Here is a 19,687-nt window from a genome sequence, read left to right on the forward strand (position 1 = left end):
AGATCTCAGCCAACACACACACACACACACACACACACACACACACACACACACACACACACACACACACACACACACACACACACACACACACACACACACACACACACACACACACACACACACACTTTGAGGTTTGATTTATATACAAACACGCACACTCCTGGGAAAGGCTGGCACAGGTTTACTAACTATGCCCCCTACTGCCCAGACTATAAGGTAGTTACCAGCTGCCACCACCGACCCTTATTGTAAGGCCCTTAGCAAAGGGTGTCTAATTTTACTGTGTAATGTTACTGTTATCCAAATGATAGTTTTGACCAAGAGCAAAGCTATTTAGGAATGGCCTTTACAATGGCACCAACTACATATGCAAGTACTGTATGGGCTTAAATAAGTCGCACAAATATCAGCCACAAAGATAGGTTTAAATATATTTAATAATAAATAATAAAAGAACAAGACAATACTCAGAAAACAAACACATTTACTTCACAGTTCAAAATCACAGGAAATATTTTAAAAAGGCATTGCAGGACAGTTTCAAATAAATACAGAAAACATCTAAACTAATCTTTACTATATTCTTAACTATATCTAAAAGAAATTACTGTACCCTAGTTACTTAATATTAGCAAGACAAGTGCAGATGTTGATGATGAGTGGATGTTTTTGCTAGGTCCGAGACAAAATACAAAATGTACAGTCTCTCTCTGAGAGAGTTCTTAAATTAATATCAAACATTACTGCTGGGCCAGCTTGGATGACATTACTCTTTGTCACCTGACTTCATTTCTCAGACTAAACAGAAACTTAACAGAAATTAACATCCCTGTGTGAGAAATACATATCTCTCAGATCTTTGCTCAGAACTGTGTAGCTGCTAGGAAGTCATAAAGCAATAAAAGACTTACAAAACAATGCTGAAGCCACCCTAGTTCTAGACATCCTGTTTCCTTGCTGCATTGAAACTAACTTTTATAGCACAATTATAAAACACCTTAATTTCAACTTATTTTCTTGAAGTTTTGCAAGTTAACTCTGTATGTTCCAGTTTCTACTATTAAAACATACATTTGCACAGGTATATATATATATATATATATATATATATATATATATATATATATATATATATATATATATATATTTTATATGCATTTTTGTTCTTTTCCTATAGGGTACACTGTGGACATATCCTTGAAGCTCAGTACTGTACAAACCCTGTTAAAAAACACACTTCTGTACCAGTAGTTTAATATACAGATAACATATATTTCTGTATAAATCATATCAATATTCACAAATGACATAGAATTATTTATAAAATTCCAAATAGCTGGGCTGGCAGCGTAACAGTTTTATTTGTCTGTGAGGTGTTATTCAAGTAGTCCTCTTTGCCTCCTCTCTTGTACAATCAACTGTCAAAATTCTGTTCCAGGACTCCAAGCGAGAAGGAGGAACCACAGCTGATAAGCTCCAGGGTGGCTTGAAGAGATTCTTCAGGTCCTTGTTAGAGAAGAAGTGCCTGCTACCTTGATCAAATCCAGAAAGGGTCTGAGCCATCATGCTTTGTTAACACCATTGTCCCTTTAAAGAAAAGGCAGAAGTCTAAACATGTGGTGTCGGCTACCAGAGATCCACAAAGAGAATGGCAGGACTTCACACAAGTCTTGCTCAATGCCTTGATGGCTTTAAAACTTCTCAGAATTTTTAGTTGCTACACCCTCTTTTTCCACTACCCCCAAAGACCAAGGGACCTTGAGTCCTCATATGAGGATTCTGACTGTGATGTTGGCTCTCTAGCCTACAACTCTCAGTTGCCATCTCTTTTAGACTATGGGTCAGAGGAAGAGGAGTCTGTTAGATCCAATCCTCCTCTGGAGGAGCTGTCCTTCAGAAACACAGTCCTGCATATGATGGAACATTTTAAATGGGATTTCTCCCAAGTATCAGATGTCCAGTAAAGGTATTATGAGTTGTTATAAATGAACTCCCCTAAACCTTCTGCTTTCCCTCCTGTGTTGGCTGTTGTATTGGATACCTTCTCTGCTGACTCTTTGGCACCATACTCCCAACTTCCAGCACCAAAGAAGCCTGACAGGTTCTATAAGGAACCAGATGCTCGCAAAATTTTATATCAATGGCCTTCATCTTATCCTGCAGTGATTTCTGTCTCTACTGATAATCCGTCTAGACTGCTGCCCTCTTCTAAGCTTCTTCGCTCAGATAAAGGATAGTAGAGCTATGGAGAGGAAAGGGGAAAAATTATACATTTCTGCTACTTTAGCCTTTAGAGCTATGACCACATGATAGGATATATTTTATTTCTTCATTTCCAGACTGGGAAGGTTGCATCTGATATACTTGACTTTGAGGGTAAGGCCTCAGCACTCTCTCCTTGTTTAGTTCCACATCTCAAGTTGCCAAGCACTCTTTAAAATGTAATTATGATGTGGCTGATGTTTCCTCTATGGCTGCTGCCTCTGTTTCTGTCATGAGGCACTATTCTTGGCTTTGTCTGCAAGCCTTAGATGATATCAAGATGAAACTTCTGGATGCTTCTCTGGATCGCAAAAATTTATTTAGCACTGCTGTGGCAGAGCTCTTTAAGATTTTGCAGGATCGGGGTAATATCATGAAAGATTTGAAGCACATCTTTGTCTCTCCCTTTCCCAAGTTTCAGAGGAACTATCTTAGTAAAACTGCCTTTTTAGATAGACTGCCTAGCCACTCTTGCAAGGGTAGAAGACTCCTAGGTGCATTTTTTATTATAAGCCGACTTAGACACCAAGGTCTCAAAAGCCATCCTTTCCTGACAAGTCTGCAGCCACCTGACTTTCTGCCCTCCCTTCTCTCAGCCAGTTTCCATTGTCCCTCAGGATTTCTTGTCTCTGGCAGTTTGGCAAAAGGTCACCACAGACAATGGAGCTCTGTCCATTGTCTGTCAGGGTTACTTTATGGCCCAGAAAACCATTCCTTCCTTCTCCAGTATCACTCATACTCCTATAGAACAGATTCCTCATTTTCCAGTGGTATTGCAGGGAATGTTGGACCAGGGTACCATTCAACCAGTTCCAAAAACTAAGAGGGGATTAGAGTTTTATTACAGGGTGTTTCTTGTCCCCAAGAAAGAAAGCTGTTGGAGACCAGTCCTGGATCTTTCATTTCTGAACACTTTTCTCAGAGTGCCATCCTTCTGAATGCTTTCTCTTCAGACTGCATCCTCTGTTGCTGCCCCAGGCCTTTCTACTTTCCCATAGATATAAAGGATGCCTACCTTCATATTCCTATCCACCTAGATATAAAGGATGCCTACCTTCATATTCCTAGCCACCTTCTATTCAGGAAATTTTAACATTTCTCTGTTTCTTCCTTTCATTTTCAATTCCATGCTTTGCCCTTTGGGTTTTCAGTGGCCCCAAGGGTGTTCACAAAATGCTTTGCTCCAGTAGTTGCTTTTCACAGGCTTCAGGGCATAGAGATATTTCCCTATCTGGACAACCTTTTACTTCAGCCCCTATCCCAGACTAAGCTATTATGGGATCTTCACTTTACCCAGCTTATTTTGCATATCCTGGAGTTAACGTTCAGCCTTCAATAGACAATGTTGACTCCATCTTAGGACCACATTTTTCTAGGCTGCAGGATTCAAACTGTTCCAATGATGGCCTATCTACCTGCCTCCAAGGTTTTGTCTCTTGCAAACTGTGTCCAGTTCCTGATTCTCCTGTCCTATCTTCTGACCAGGGAGATTCTCAGGGCTTTGGTGTTCAAGACTTCTATCATCCCCATGCTTCCCTGGGCCAGGCTTTTTATGAGGTTCAAAGGTTCATAAGTAGGTACTAGGCTATCAGCCAAAGGGCTTACATAAGCCTAACCAGCAAGGTTCCATAGCTTACGCCACCCAAGAAAGTTATTTTCCTGTGCCACTGTCCAGCAGAGACACAGAAGTGATCCCTGGGGTGTATTTCCTATTTCCCAGCCACTCATCAAGATTTTTCTTGAAGAGTGCTAATGAAGAACTTTGCTTAATTGATGGGTAGCTTGTTCCAGAGTATAGGAAGTCTCTGGGACAGGAATCTATGCCTCCAGTGTGCCCTGTTTATTGTGGTGACAAGGTTTAGGTCCCTAGAGCATGTAGATCAGAGGGATTGGGATTTCTTTAAGTGTAACATGTCCAACAGCTCTTGGTTTGACATAGCTTTATATGTTAGGCAGAGATCACCTCAGAGTAGGCGATATGCTATGGAGTAAAGCTGGAGGTTTTGAGGTGGTCATTGTAGGGCATTTGTTTGAGGCCAATAATCCTCTTTGTGAGGTACTTCTGTGGCCTTTCCAGCTGCTGCAGATGTCTTGTGAGGTACATTCCAAAAGGGGCGTTGTACTCTATAATGGGCCTAATGAGTGACGAGTAGAGGGTAACAATGACCTCTTTTTTCCTGGATGAGAACCCTTTTATGATGAGGTGTGCCACATAGAAGGACTTCCTGACTACTGTGGCGATGTGACTATCAAAGGAGAGACTACTGTCCACCTGGGTCCCAAGGTCTCTTAACACGCATTCGGTGTTAAGTAGATTGCTGCCTATGTGGTAGTTCATAGGTACAGATTTTTTACCAAAGGGGAAGACACTGCACTTTTTTGGCATTGAGCTTGAGGCCATGGCTCTGACACCAGGCATCTGTCTCACTGAGGCCCTTCTGTAGGATGTTCACATCATTTGGGGACTTGACTATGGCTCCTAGTTTGCAGTCATCTGTGAACTTCGTTAGCCAGAGGCCTTCTGTGTTAGCCTGTACTTCAGAGAAGTAGATACCAAATAGGAGAGGTCCCAGGATGGAACCATGTGTTACTTCACTTGTCACTGATTTGAGGTCAGATTTGGAGTCTGCAACTTTTACAGTGTGGGTTCTGTCAGTGAGCCAGTTGGCAACCCATCTTGTGATGTAGGGATTTATACCTAGTTTAGTGAGTTTAGCTATAATTCCAGAATGGGGAATGGTATCAAAAGCCTTGGCGAGGTCAAGATAGACTGTGTGAACCACTGTACCCTCATCAACGGCTTTGGTGACTGCCTCAAAGATCAGGTTCAGGAGGCATGATCTGCCTTTCACAAACCCAAACTGGGTGGGATCCAGAGTTTGGAGGTTACCAATGAATTTGTTTATGAGTTCCATGATGATACGTTCCATGGCCTTACAGACCAGGCTCATCAGGCTAATAGGTCAATAGTACTTGGGATCAATGGAACTTCAATGATACCTAAAATTAGTATGGCTTCAACACTGCCTCCTTTTAGAACATTTAGTTCCTCTGATCAGTTGTCTTAAACTAGAATTTCACTTGTGGATTTAACAGGTATCTCTCAATCCAAGTGTTCCTCTCCTAACTCCTCAGCTGTATCAAGAACTCTTCATGGATGCTTCAGAGCTGGAGTGGGGGAGCCGATTCAGGTACCCTAAAGTTCAGCGTCTTTGATCCCCTCAGCATAGGACAGATCACATTTTGGCTCTTCAAGCTTCCACTCACTCTGGGTGCCAGGTCCCTTAAGAATTTATACAGATAACACCACAGTCATCTGGTGCATCAACAAACAAGGAAACAAGATGGACTTACCTTCTTTGCAGACTGGCCCTTCAAGCTTGGGAAATACCCACAAGAGTACCTACTGGTGGTCTGCATACCTTCAGAGTGCAATCTTTTGACAGATTTCTCAGTAGGTCCAGGACACAGCCTCACAAAAGGATGCTTTACAAAGATGGGTTTCTAGACATAGATCATCAGTGGAGTATTCCTCAAGTAACTATCTTTAGCTCTCCCTTGAACAGGCAGCTCCCTCAGTTCTGTTCAGAATCCTAAGTCCTTTGGCTTGGAAAGTGGACAACATGCCTTTGTCATGGATGGTTATGCTCTTGTATGTCTTTCCTTCTCTTCCTCTTCTTCCAAAGGTCTTCCACAAAATTGAGAAGGACTCCCCAAAAATCATGTTGGTGAATTCCTTTCAGCACAGACAGCACTGGTTCCCCTTTTTTTATTCCATCTAGACAGGGCCAATCATCACAAGTGCTTCATCACATGGGTCATCTCACACAAGATGAAGTATCTCTTCTTCACCCTCATCTGTCCACTCTTTAGCTGACACTTTGGGTGATAGAATTTTGATTCTTTTCTGACACCAATTTTCCGAGGGCATGGTTAGGGTCCTGCAGGAGGCCAGGAACCCCAATACCAGAAAAATCATACATTTTGTAGTGAAAAAGATGTTCTTCCTGGTGTCTTAGACATCACCAGACTCACTTTTCAATGAGGTACCTTTGGTTCTTTCTTACCTGTGTGAACTACGGCATGCTAGATTGGCTCAGCATATTCTTCTGTGAAAGCTCACCTGTCAGCACTTTCTGTCTCTCTCTGCCACTGACTCCTCCTCAGGCTGCTAGATTTCAGATGAAGTAATTTTTAAAAGGCATCCTTCATATCAGACTGCCAAGAAAGCCCATACCTCCTTTATGGGTTCTTAATTTTGTTCTTGAAAAACTGACTGACTCCTTTGGAGCCTGCTGCTGTTGTTTCTTTGCAATATTGCACTAGGAAGAAATATTAGTTGCTTTAACTATCTCCAGGGGGGGTCCATACTCCAAGCCTTGATGATGATCCCTCTTTTATTGTGTTTTCATAGAGACAGGGTCTCTCCATACAAATTCTTTCTTTATGCCCAAGGTGGTTAGTGTGCTGTCATTCAGTCTATCCAGATGACTTCCTTTTTTCTTTCTCTGCTATCTGCTAGTGAGAAGGTTCTTCCTTGGATTTGCATAGACAGCTCAGATATTATTTATACAAAACAAATGCCTTTCATAAGTCTGATCAGCTTTTTGTTTCTTCGCATACCAGGACAATGACTTTGGCAGTTTCTAAGCAAGTCATCTCCTCCCGGATTTCCAAGGCCATTTCTTTGTGTTACTAATTGCAAACAGTTGCTAGCATCTGTTGGGGCTCATTCTACTAGGGCATTGGCTTTTTTTTGGGTCTTTCTTCAAGGGCTTGGACACCAATTCATTACTTGAAACTGCTACTTGGACTTCTCTTCACACATTGACTAAACATTACAAACTGGATGTCATTTCCAGGACCAGGGCAGGATTTTCCAAGGCTGTCCTTCATGGTGTTGTGAAGGGCTCCACCTTGCCTTCCTCCTGTGTACGTTCACAGTTCCTTATATATACTGTCCCAGAGGTATAGAATGCTACAACAGTGATACGGAAGGATATAATACAGTCATGTAAAATTGTAGCATAACAGTAGATGCCCTACATTTCACTGTTGAAGTATTTGCTCCCTCCCTAATACCCCCTGTTCTTCTCCGTTTCCATGGGCGGTATTTTCTTTCTGGCTGAGAGGTTCATCTCCTTATCTTCCTTCTTTCATTCTTCTGGCTGTACATGTCCTCCTTTCCACTGGGGGCACTTCAGTTCTGGTTTGAGAGTGTTTATGTGTCACGTTTATGCTCTGTGCTTGCACAGATGGCATATGTCTGATCTGCTCCAAAGTAATAAAGGCTTTGGTATACTGGCTGGATGTTGGGCTATCCTTGGCAGGAGATCAAAGAGGTAATGAATACTGCAACAGCAAAAAAACAGACTTCTATTATGATACGATTTTACACAATTGTAATTTCATGACATTCAGCTGACGTGAAATGGTATGTAACAGAATTTAGTTACAGAGGTTCAAAATGTGATTTACAGATTAAGAGGATATAAGACGCTACTGTTAAGCTATCATCTTAACTGGGTACTCATCCTTCGTCCTTTCTCAGGTCAAAAACCAAGTTTGATCCTGTGTTCTTTAAATGTATTTCGAAACGAGACAGTAGTTATTTTTTTCACATGCAGTTAACGAATTCCACAGAATTGCTTTTTTAATTGTACTGTATGGAATAGCTTGGGAACTTTTGTTTTTCTAATAAAGTATATATACATTGCTCATAGAAAACAGAAGATGCGTGAAGAACAGCATTACAATAATTTAATTATTTTTCAGTCTCGGCCCTTAACTAGATATTTGCCTGTACGAAGGGAGGACTTTGATCTTCGAAGTCACATTGAATCTGCTGGTCATAATGTGGAAACTTGTTACTATGTCTCACTTTCTGAGAAGACATGCAGAGGCTTCCTTGTCAAAATGGGAGGAAAAATAAAGACATGGAAAAAGCGGTGGTTTGTTTTTGACAGGAACAAGAGAAGCTTATCTTATTATGCAGGTGAGCATTGCTTTCTGCAGTTTAAGATTCCCACTTGTTTTGTTGACCACTTGTTAAAATTTTTTTCAGTGTATTTAAATTGGACAAATGCCACAATGAATGGTATAATTTAGCTTGGTCTGCTTTAGTCATATTTTTATTTATTTGCTCTTTTTTATCTGTCTTCTCAGTCAGTCTGATAATCTAAGTAGAGTCCATTTTCACTCAACACCTAGAGAGTTTAGTACCATGTGCACAAATAAAAGCCATATAATTACAAAAGAAAACAAGTAGCACACAATATGCAATAAGGAATATACTGAAGTGAATTCACATGTGTGGGGAATACTAATTTTCAGAAGAACTTCAGTGATGGAGTGCTAATAGTACTATAAAAAATGCAAAAGTGATCAGACAAGGATAACAAAATTAATGTGAGTGCAGCTAAATTCATTTGAGGTAATTAGCAGTGTAAACATGCATACAAATAAATTCTGAGTTTGTGCAGATACTTGTGCATGCAAGCAGGTGTACTGTGAAATATACATATGCATTGTTCTGATATAATACATGCATTGGTATCTTTCACCTCTAAGGTAATTAACTGGTATTCATTCCGCATATCAGTTATTACCCAGTTATACATATATTCACATGAATGCCTGCATGGTGGTCCCCGTTTATAGTCTGTACATACTGTTGTTGTAAACCTTAAAAAGGTGTGAGTATTGTCATGCTGAATTCTTAGGACGCTGGTGGTGCATCAACATATGTTATTTATTGATTGATTGACTGACTGATTGATTGATCTCTTCATTTTGTTTTGTTAACTGGGAAAGTCCTGCTGAGTGCAATGTCCCCTTTCAGCAGAGGCCTGATGAGAAAAGCTACAAATGTTTTAAATCTGCCTTTATGTAAACCAACTTCGAATTAGGGCCCCAGTGCTGCAACGTGGTTTTTAAGTACATTAGGTACTTAATGATTTAAAATGAATGCAGGCAGTTTTGTATAGACAACAAACTTCTGCAGAATTGAACATTTAAACATTTTATGAGAAGATTCCATAATGATGGGACATCATTACTGCAGAGAGAAGGTGTGATTATTGAAAACACTATTGCACTACATAATACTTGTTGAGCTGATTGGCACTGATACACCATATACCTTGTTGCATAAGTCTGCCTGCCTAAGTGATGCATATCTTATTAGCTTACATGAAAGTCATGGCGGTAACATCTGCTACATTTTTTATTATCCTTAGCAAACAGTACTCCTAGGATGTATCTAATAAATGGTTTTGAATTAGCAATAGATGCCCCCCATATAATGTATATTAATGCTGATGCCCAGGGTCACCTGCCTCTCTCCAAGTTTCTACAGTTCAGTGCTCATTGTCCAGGAGTACCTCTCTCCTAATGTGTCGTCATGTTTGTCCAGTGACACCCCTCCTACGTATTACATATTAAAGTCAGACTTATTTTCCAGGGGCATATCCTTCACATACACTAATTTTCTGCTTGTCTTGGACATGCAGTTCCATAACATGTATATTAATAGTTTTATTTTCTGTGTGCCTTTTCCACCACTGTGTCTGTTGAGTATTAAACCTCCCTCATCACCCCAATCAATTCAGTCCCCCCTCTTCTGGGTATTTGACAGGGAGAGTCAAAACTGCCCATGGTGGGGCTGTCATACAGGCAGCCATAGCAGTGTATTTACCATCTCTGGAATCCCAGCAATGAGGGTGTATGTTTTAGCCCTAACCCAAAACCTGCTGGCTGATTTGTGCCTTGTCACCAAAAACACTCTGTGTGTGCTCTCACACATAAGCCCATGAGGGCTGACTTCACAAGTTTAGGATTATTAAGCACATGTACCCCAGTCCTGTGACCAATGGTAATGTGCAAGCCTCTGCTTCCATTGGAACTGATTGACTTGAACATGGCCCACTGTCTGTCCCCCCCCCCCCCAGCATGGGCAATCCAGCAAATACCGCTTGGTCTTAACCTTACCTGCCCTGCTGACCAGCACCCATTAATATTCATATTCAGGTTGCCTGTCATACAGTCCAGGGCTTTATCCACATAATGCCACATAGCCCCATAAGTCCTGTATATTAGTATTTCACTCTTTATCCAGAGATATTCTATTGTTAGTATTATGTTTATTGTACCGGGGCAGCCTAATCCCACTTTCTGTACAGAAAGTAGTTCTGTTGGTGCTCTGCTCATTCATTTTTGCATATTATGCTTGAAAATGGATTTTGAATTTATAGAATGTGCTACTTATGCAGCCAAATCATAAATTTTTAAACTCTACCAGGATAGCATGGGCATAAACCCTAAGTATGCAAGAGCAGACCTAGTGATTGCAGAGCAACCAAATTCACTTATGAATGGGGGTGGGGCATGAAAAAAGTGCCCAATATTGCATTAGTCCAGCATTGCTATAGAGTTTTGTGCCTGTAAAAGAAAGCAGCCAGGAATCATTAAGGTCAAAGGGTTCTGTTATATTCCATATTTTATAACATACAGCTGACCATTTTGTTCTGTCTCCTGGACGTTTATGAATCATAAGTTGCAAAGTCCTTAACAGCAAAGTGGTCATTCCATATCTTTCTTAGTCAATGATAACACCAGTGTGATGGGTAGATTATGAACTGGGCACTCCCTTCCTTTTGACTATGCATGGAAGAGTATGCATAAGTTTTCTGTGTGCTGCAAATAAGAATCCATTGGCTGAGAAGATCTTTTATAGAGATTAATGCCTGTAAAAGTCTTTGTACTTTGCCAGAGTTCTGTTATCAGAAGACATCTGTTTAACTTGTTTTAACTTTATACAATAAGGTATTATCTTTACTATAAATCCTTTCTTACTAAAATAGCATAAATAGTCCCGTAAGAAAGGGCCACTAATACAGTAATGTTTAGATAATGGCCTACACAAATGAACATAACTGCTGATGATCAGTATTGTAAAAGCAGAAAGTAAGTAGTTAATTATTTGGCACAGACTGGATATAATGTGGAGGTAGTAGGAGTGCAATTTAGTTTGCAGGAGATTTGCTTGCTTGTATTCAACATACCACTCCTAGCTCCCATACTTCATTTTGTAATTATTTATATCAGATGCTCATTGGCGCTGAGTTTGCTTCTCTAATGGAAGTTGTGTTGCAGCAAACTTGTTAGTATATTTGTTCCATTTATGTATTTTACAGATGATACTTCAGTTGTGCAAAGTGATTGCTGTTTGCTAAATACAAAATGTGAGTGCACATATTTTACATGGTATCCCTCAAAAAATGTTGCAAGTACAAAATGTTGATTGCACAAAATGTCAAAAGTAGAAATTTATTTATTATTTTATTTATTTATTTATTTATTTAAATTTGGTGACCGGGAGTGTCCGACTGGACGTAGGTCCATTTTCAGCGGAGGCCCGGGGAGAAAAGCTCCACAGTAAAATAAACAGACAGTAGTTACATTGGATTACATAGCGATTAACAATTTAACATAGCAATTACTTACAACATATTTACAGATGAAGAACTTAGTACATCAGTAGACAACTAGAATCTTTATCTGTGAAGTACATAACAGACATTAACAAATGTTACAATGAGAAGTTCCTGCTGTATAATAAGTACTAGGCTTATGAGCATCTGAGCTTGCTATAATCAAGGTAGTTAGTGGAGTGGAAAGAAAGGTAGTGGTTGGATGGGGTGGATGATATTAGAGTGGGAGTTGCAAGGGCATAGCCAGCATGTTTTTAGGTGCGCATTTAGTAAAGTTTTGAAGTGGGTGCATGATGGTATGGAGGTAATTGTGGGTGGGAGTGAGTTCCATAATTTGGCTATGGCGCAAGAGAATAGTGTTTCACCAACAGAGTTATTGGCTTTAGTGATCTGCAAGTGATTTTTGTTGCTGGATCTTAGTGGTCTGGTGGTGCGATAGAGTTGGAGTAGATTCTGGAGGGATGGGACATTTAGTGGATGGTTTACTAGTTTGTGGGTGAGTGAGAGTTGATACCACTGAAGGAGGTGAGGGAGGTCAAGCCAGCCCAGTTCAGCAAGTGAGAGACAGTGGTGACTATGGTAGGATGCCCCTGTGGCGAATTTGGTGATTTTGTTGTAGCAGGTCTCTAGCTTGTTTAGATCACATTGCCTTAGGTTGGTATATATTGGAGAGGCATAAAGTAGGGTGGAGATAAGGTGGGAATTTGCTTTTGAAATCTTTGCTGCTTTGGTGAGAAATTGCTTATTTCTGTATAATGCTCCTAGTTTTTTGTGGACTTTTTTATGATCATGGATATGTGAATGTCAAATTTTAGTTTATTGTCTATTTCCAATCCTAGCAATTTGGTGTGTTCAGTTGGGTATATAGTGGTGTTGTTGTTTGCTGTGATGTTAAAGTGAGAGTTGTTTTGAGTATGTTTGGTGGGTAGGAAGATGAATAGTTTAGTTTTATTTGGGTTGAGTATTAATTGGGCATCGGATAACCATGTTTCAACAGAGGAAAAGGCTTCCTGTGTGACTTTTTGCAGTTTGGGTAGGGACTGGGCTGAGCAGATGATGGTCGAGTCATCTGCATATTGTATGAGTGTGCCATGTTTGGTGGCAGAGGCTAGATTATTGATGTAAACAGAGAAGAGTAGGGGTCCAAGGATGGATCCTTGGGGAACCGCTATGGAGACAGGTAGTTGGGGAGATATGTCATTCTGCCATACAACGGATTGTTGGCAGTCAGACAGGTAACTCTGAAACCAGTTGGCGACCGATTGTGAGAAGGATAGGTTATTGAGGACAGAGATAAGTTGTTTGTGTGGGACCACGTCAAATGCTTTAGATAGGTCTAGGAAAGTAGCAGAGGAGAGATAGCCATTGGTTTTATGCTGAAGGATAGTGTTAGTAAAGGAGAGTAAGGCAGTGGTGGTGCTATGGTTTGGTCGGAAACCATGCTGAGTACTGGAAAGGAGGTTCTTAGTAAGGAGGTAGTCTGAGAACTGAGAGTGCATGCATCTCTCTAGTATTTTGGAGAGTGGAGAGAGAATAGCTATGGGGCAGTAATTGGTTAGTTCTGTGGTGGGTCTGCCTTTGTGGAGGGGAATTATATGTGATACTTTCCACAGTGTGGGAATGTAACTTTCTGACAGAGATCGGTTAATCAAGATGGATACTGGGTAGGCCAGAGCATCAGCTGCGATTTGTAGGTATTCACTTGGGAGGTTATCTGCTGCTAATTTGGTGGGTTTAAGTTTAGTTAAGAGTTTTTTATGTTGGAGGTAGGTACAGGAGAAAAAGAGAAGGCAGTGGGGAGATTACTAGTTGAAGGTGTGGGTTGGAGTGGAGGGGGGTTGTGTTGTTTATCTAGTGATAGTATGGTTTGGGTGAAGTGTGTGTTGAATGAGGTAGCAATATTTTCTGAGGAGTGAGGGATGTTAGGAGGGGTACTGACTTTACCTGGGTGGAGGATGGAGTTTATGGAGGACCACAATTGTTTGGGGCTGTGTTGTGAGCAGTCTAGGGCAGACTGGTAGTATTGGAATTTGTCCTGTTTTATTAGCTTTTTGACTCTATTGCGTAGTTCTAGGAATTTCTGTCTAGCTGAGGGGGTTTTAGTTTTGTGCCAGTGCTCCCAGGCTTTATCCCTGTTTTTCATTTCTGACTTAGTGGTTTTCTGTAGCCATGGGGAGGGTTGTGCTTTGGTTCTGGAAAATCTTTTGGGGGCATGGTAATTAAGGATGTTCAGGAAGGTAGTATTAAAAAATTCAACTGCGTCATCTAGACTGAGGTACTTTAGAGGATGTCAGTTACATTCTTTGAGGGATGAGATGAATGTGAATGGGTTAAAGTTTAGTTTTTTACGTATTTGATGGTAGCTTGGTATAGGTATTTTCTGAGTAGGAATGTTGGGGAGTGATCACTGAGGCTATCTGATAAGCAGCCTGTTATATATGACTGGGGGCTCTTACTGACTACTATCCAATCCGGGGTAGTGTGCTTGCTGGAGTTTTTATTTATCCTGGTTGGTGACTGGACTAGTTGGGTGAAGCCATGAAGGTGTACATGATGGGTTGGATTGTTGCCAGAACAGGATTGCCAGTCAATATTGAAATCACCTACGATGATAGTTTCTTGGGGGAGATGGTGGGTAGACCAGCTGAGGAGGTTTTCCAGTGGAAGGATGTTTTGGACAGGTGGGAAGTAGCATCCAATTATGTTGATGGTTTTGTTTTGGTTAATTTTGAGGTTGGTATATATTATTTCTTCATTGCCTATTTGTGGTGCTGATGATTTTAAGATCTGGATGTTTAGATGCTGTTTAAATATTATAGCAACACCCCCTCCTTTTTTGTTTAGCCAGTCTACTCTTAGTATCCTGTAACCTGTAGGGAGTATTTGCTCACTGGTAATGTGAGGTTTTAGCCAGGTTTCTGTCAGGATGACTATATCTGGGGAGTACAAGTCTACGGTGGCATGGAGTTCATGGACTTTGTTGGATATACTTCTAATATTTAAGCTTAGTAGAAGGAAGTCACTTGGCTTTCTATTGGCTGTAATATGGGAGAAGTTGTGGTTCCTAGTCTGATTATGAGGATTGAAGTTGGAGATGGTAGTGCCAGGGTTGGGGTGAATGTCTCCACTTAGGGCTAGTTTTGATATGCATGAGATTATTAGTTTTCTCAGTTTTTGAATGTGTTTGTTTATAAGGGAAACTTTATGATTGTGCTCTGTGGGTAATAGGTATGGTGGGAGGGAAATTTTGAAACCTATTTTATCCAGATTTCCCTGCACCCCCACACTCCTGCTAATTATGTACATCAACTCCATGATCACATGACAATGAGGAAAGGGCAAATTCCACTTTCAATTTTTGTACCATTGTCATTTTGTACTGTTGTCATTTTGTACTTTTAATGTTTTGGAGGGAATCCATTTTACATGTTGTTAATGGCAGAACATTTGTGGACATGTCTTTAACTGCATGTTTATTTAAAGCAATAAACTGAGCTTTTTGTGTATGAGTTTTGAGGGGTCTACTTCAAAACATTGAAATTCAAAACACTGAGACCATAACATCGAAAACCTAAAACACTGAAAACCCAAAACAACGAAATCTCAGAACACTGAAATTGTGCATTATAACATAGAAAACTACAACACACGTGTAAATAACATCCCCTCCACCTATAACAAGATCAAACTAAGAAACACAATTTTTACTATGTTTCTGCAGGGGGGTAAGCCCCCCTGTGCCATCCCCTGTGGGGGGCTCTACCCCCTACACCCCCGTAAATTAAATATACCAACTCTGAAATTGAACTACAGTGGAAAAAGTTAATTTCCTAACCTCACTGTAACATGATCACCACACAGAATGTAAACATATAGATGTGTTGCCTTCATGGAAGTTAATTTAGTGTTCTGAGAAGTGCTGGGAGAAGTAAGTAGGGGGAAAAGTGTTTAGTTTGCCTATCTGCACGTGTTTTTAGGCCATACAGGTAAGTGATTTAGAGATTATGTTTACATTCGTATGGTGATTGCGATACACTAAGGTTAGGAAATTCACTTTTTTCCACTGTAGTGCGATCTTGGAGTTGGTATATTTAATTTAGGGGGGGTTGCAGGGGGGCTTTAGCCCCTGCAGAAATGTAGTCAAAAGTGTGTTTGTTAGTTTGGTGGTATTATAGTTGGAGGGGATGCTTATTTACATGTGTGTTGTAGTTTTCAATCTTAAGATGCAAAGTTTCAGTGTTCTGAGTTTTTGTTGTTTTGGGTTTTCAATGTCATGGTCTCAGTGTTTTGAGTTTCAATGTTATGAGATTTTCAATGTTTTGAAGTAGACCCATTTTAAGACATGTATACAATCAGAAACCATGTACATAGTCATAAAATAATTTGTTTAATATACTGTGAGGAACGCTTCATCTGATAGATGTAATTTTTTTGAAGTATAGGTTAAGAAAATGACTGCAGTCACATATTTTGAAAGAAAAAATTGAGGCACAGAGCACAGTCTCATCTATATATCCCCACCTTAGTAGCAATTTCAAATCACTCTCTAAAAAGGTAATTTTTCACCCTGACAGATGTCAGAAGATTTGCTACCAGTGTAAGCCTGCCGTGATTCCAAAAGACCTGCTGTCAGTGTAAATGACTTACTATGATGCAAAGCCAGTCTATAAACAGGATTACTATGCAGACCAGATTCCAAAATGCATGCTCGCGGTCTGCTCTCAATATAAGTCATCACTTACACTGAGAGCAAGTGTTTTGGATTTGGGGCCATTGTGTGTATTTTTATTCACCATTAATTTTTGCTTAACTAGTATATGAGTTCTATGAACCTGACCCACACTTTGCTTTTATTCACTTTAAGAATTATTGCTGTTTTAAATGTTATGTTATAGTATTAGCATGTTATAGTTGTGTGATTTTCATTGTCAGAAAACATTTTATGTTCCCATTTCTTTGTTACGTGCCACTTTCAGTTTTATTTTCATTGTCTCTTACATGCCTTCATTTTTTAACAAGGTGTCTTGATGGTTTTACATATATAGAATTCAAACAGTTGCATCCAGGTTTGTAAAGTTACCATAACTAAGTACAAGTGGTAGCGTGTAATGATTTTGTAATCACCTATAGTGAGAGCGTTAAAACTTTACATCTCTACAATTTATGGCAAAGTTTATGGTTCCTATGCAAATTAGACATTTCTCCAGTAGCCTGCAGCACAATAAGTCAAAGTTACTTTTGAACATTCCTGCTTAAATGTGATCGATATCTGTAGTTTTGCAGTTTTGTGGTTTTATCATGGGATCTTTACCTGCCAGTTTTTAAATAGGACTCGTACTATATATAGAAGGCATATACTTTTAGCTCCACAGCTGCATGAGTAATTTTCATTCTCCTGGGTTTCATAATTACCATCTGTGTCTTGTCAGCATAATGAAAAGAGCTTCTAAAAAGTTAAATGGAATCAAATGTAACTGTGCATAATGGAAGAAATAAGACTGGATAGGGAATGATTTCAGACTGTAGAGAAATGCCAGTGTATCCTGAGACTGCATATATGAGAGCAGAACTGGAGTGGGTCTGATGGTGTTTACTTTTGCTAGCTCAGCTGAGCTAGTTTCCTGTACTCAGAATGATATACAACAAAAAAAGTACTTGTGGTCTGAATTTTTTGAAAGACAGCATCTTAGCAGTGCATTTATAAAATGTATCCTGGGCTTGTGCTTTTTTCAGTGCTCTCAATGTCTTGTGCAGAGAAATGTAGAATAACCTGTCCCTTTTATAACAAGCATCTTTATTCCATGCAACGTGTTCTTGTATTCCATTTAGTAAATTAAACACTGGTTATACAGAATGTTTTCTTAAAACTTAGTTATTCCATTGCTGTTCAATTTAATACAGTCTCATTTATTTAAAATCTTACTTTGTTCTTTTTGTGTCAGTTTACTGAAGAAACTGAAGCTCATATGTATTGTGTGCTGTTTTGTTACCATTTTGTTCCCCAGAGTTAAAGAATTACCATGTTGTATAGTTTTACAAGAAACAGTAAGCTGTTCATTGTCACATTTTCTTTATGTCACGTGTCAACACTGTGGCTATATATGTCTGATTTGTAGTATGATGACTGCATGTCATTGTAGAGTGGCAGCATTTTATGAGTAATTGGTGACCTGAAATGAGTCACAAGCACATAGTGATAGTACTTGAAATGTGGGAAAAAATGACATGTCATGGGAAAACACCACATCTTACCAGTGGCCACTGTGCCATGGGGCTTCATTTTCAGTGTAACCCAAAGATGATAGATGATGACCAGTTTCCATGTTCATGTATGGAATAAAGAAACCCTTCAGGATTTATTCATCTTCTTAACGGGCTTATATATAAATGGCTTTGGGATGCTTTATTATTTTTTTTGAGATACAGATCAGAACAAGGTCTACATTTTTTAATCTAAACTAATGAAAACTAGGACTAGGACTTGGAAAAAAGAAAAGTAAATAATATTTCTGAAATCAAACTACTTTGCTTTAATGAAGCCAGACCTGGTAAAAGAGGTAGGGTGTTTGTTCCTACTGACAAGAGATTAGGGAGAGCTGGTCATGGCATGAGAATAGAGGATAAAGCAGCTGATGGCCAGCTGTTTGTTTTCATAGGAATGGTCAATACTGTCTACTGCACTGCCAGAACCATGGAAACCTGGGGTGTTTGGTGATACAAGACCACAGAAGTACAACCCTTCGCTAGACTGAATGCATCTGAGAAGGATTAAGGAAGAAAAAGATCATGCTGTTTAGAGTGGCAAGTGCCATGATGACGTTGCCAGAGGCAAGCTTATGTGGTTAGGTGCTGAGAGATAATTTCTGAAAGGCACAGCCTAGACCTTCAGGCCAGGAAACATTGTCCCTGAGACATGTGACAGCGTTAAGACAGTAACTTTCCATGAGTTGGAGGTATGCAAGACACCAGGCAATCCCAAGCTTCTCAGTGATATATATACGAAACTGACAAGGGTCAACCTCCCCTTCCACTCCACGAGTAAGCATCCACATCACATTAAGTGCAATGTTCTCAAGGACTTAGGACAACCAGTATCACATGTGAGTTGAAGAATATCTTCCAAGGAGACTTCTTGGAAAGTGGATGCATTTCTCATCTGACACCATTAGACCTGGACACGAGCTTGTCAGACTGGCATGATCACACTGTGTTTCTTACTCATGTTTTGTTCCTCTATTAACAGTTACACATGGAATCCCATATAATGTAATTTTCTTATCTGGTGACTTGCCTGTTTTAGAGATGAAAGCATTTTTATGTCACATTCATTATATGCAGAGTAGCAGTATTGCAGAATATTGCATAATATACAGTAAACCCTCAGTTAACCAGAACTCAAGCAACCAGAAAAAAAAAAAATTAAGAAATAAGGTACAATTTCATGTGTTGCACTTTCTGTACCACCCCCCCCTCCCAGCAAAAATATACCTTATGTTTTTAGAGTTTTAGAGTTTAGATACAAATGTAATCCCTCTGTCCTCAAACTAAGGACGAGTCAAACCAAACAAATAGTATAGGGTACAGTATTCGTCAGGCCTATTTTTCAAGCAACCAGAAACTACAATTATCCAGCATCTACCAATCACCATGGGTGCCGGTTAGCCAAAAGTTTATTGTAGATGAGACTGACTTTTATGCATTATTGATTCTGTTTTGCCCTTTGTTTTAATTTTTAGGGACATAATTCAAGGGAAACTATGAATCTTTCATCACCACTCACTGTATAAAATAGATGTATATATTTCCTGACACTTATTGGATAATTGATTCCATTTTTTTTTTGTTTTTGGTTAATGTTGTCACTTATTTGGTATTTTTGTGGACTACTTGGTAATCAGAATGATAGTCTGGTAGTTTGGAAAACACTGTAT

The 19,687-nt window shown here is 39.7% G+C and overlaps 1 protein-coding gene across 1 annotated transcript in view; it reads left to right on the forward strand.

Moving 5' to 3' along the window:
• PHLDB2 (pleckstrin homology like domain family B member 2) overlaps positions 1 to 19,687 on the forward strand; it is a 1,258,236-nt gene that overhangs the window by 1,200,889 nt on the left and 37,660 nt on the right. Inside the window, exon 16 of the mRNA XM_044072445.1 lies at positions 8,041 to 8,260. Coding sequence (XP_043928380.1) covers positions 8,041 to 8,260 — 220 coding nt within the window. The remainder of the gene's footprint in view (positions 1 to 8,040; positions 8,261 to 19,687) is intronic.

The sequence above is a fragment of the Protopterus annectens genome, chromosome 5.part0 (genome assembly GCF_019279795.1).
Source record: "Protopterus annectens isolate FY-2018-M chromosome 5.part0, PAN1.0, whole genome shotgun sequence".
Taxonomy (NCBI): domain Eukaryota; kingdom Metazoa; phylum Chordata; order Ceratodontiformes; family Protopteridae; genus Protopterus; species Protopterus annectens.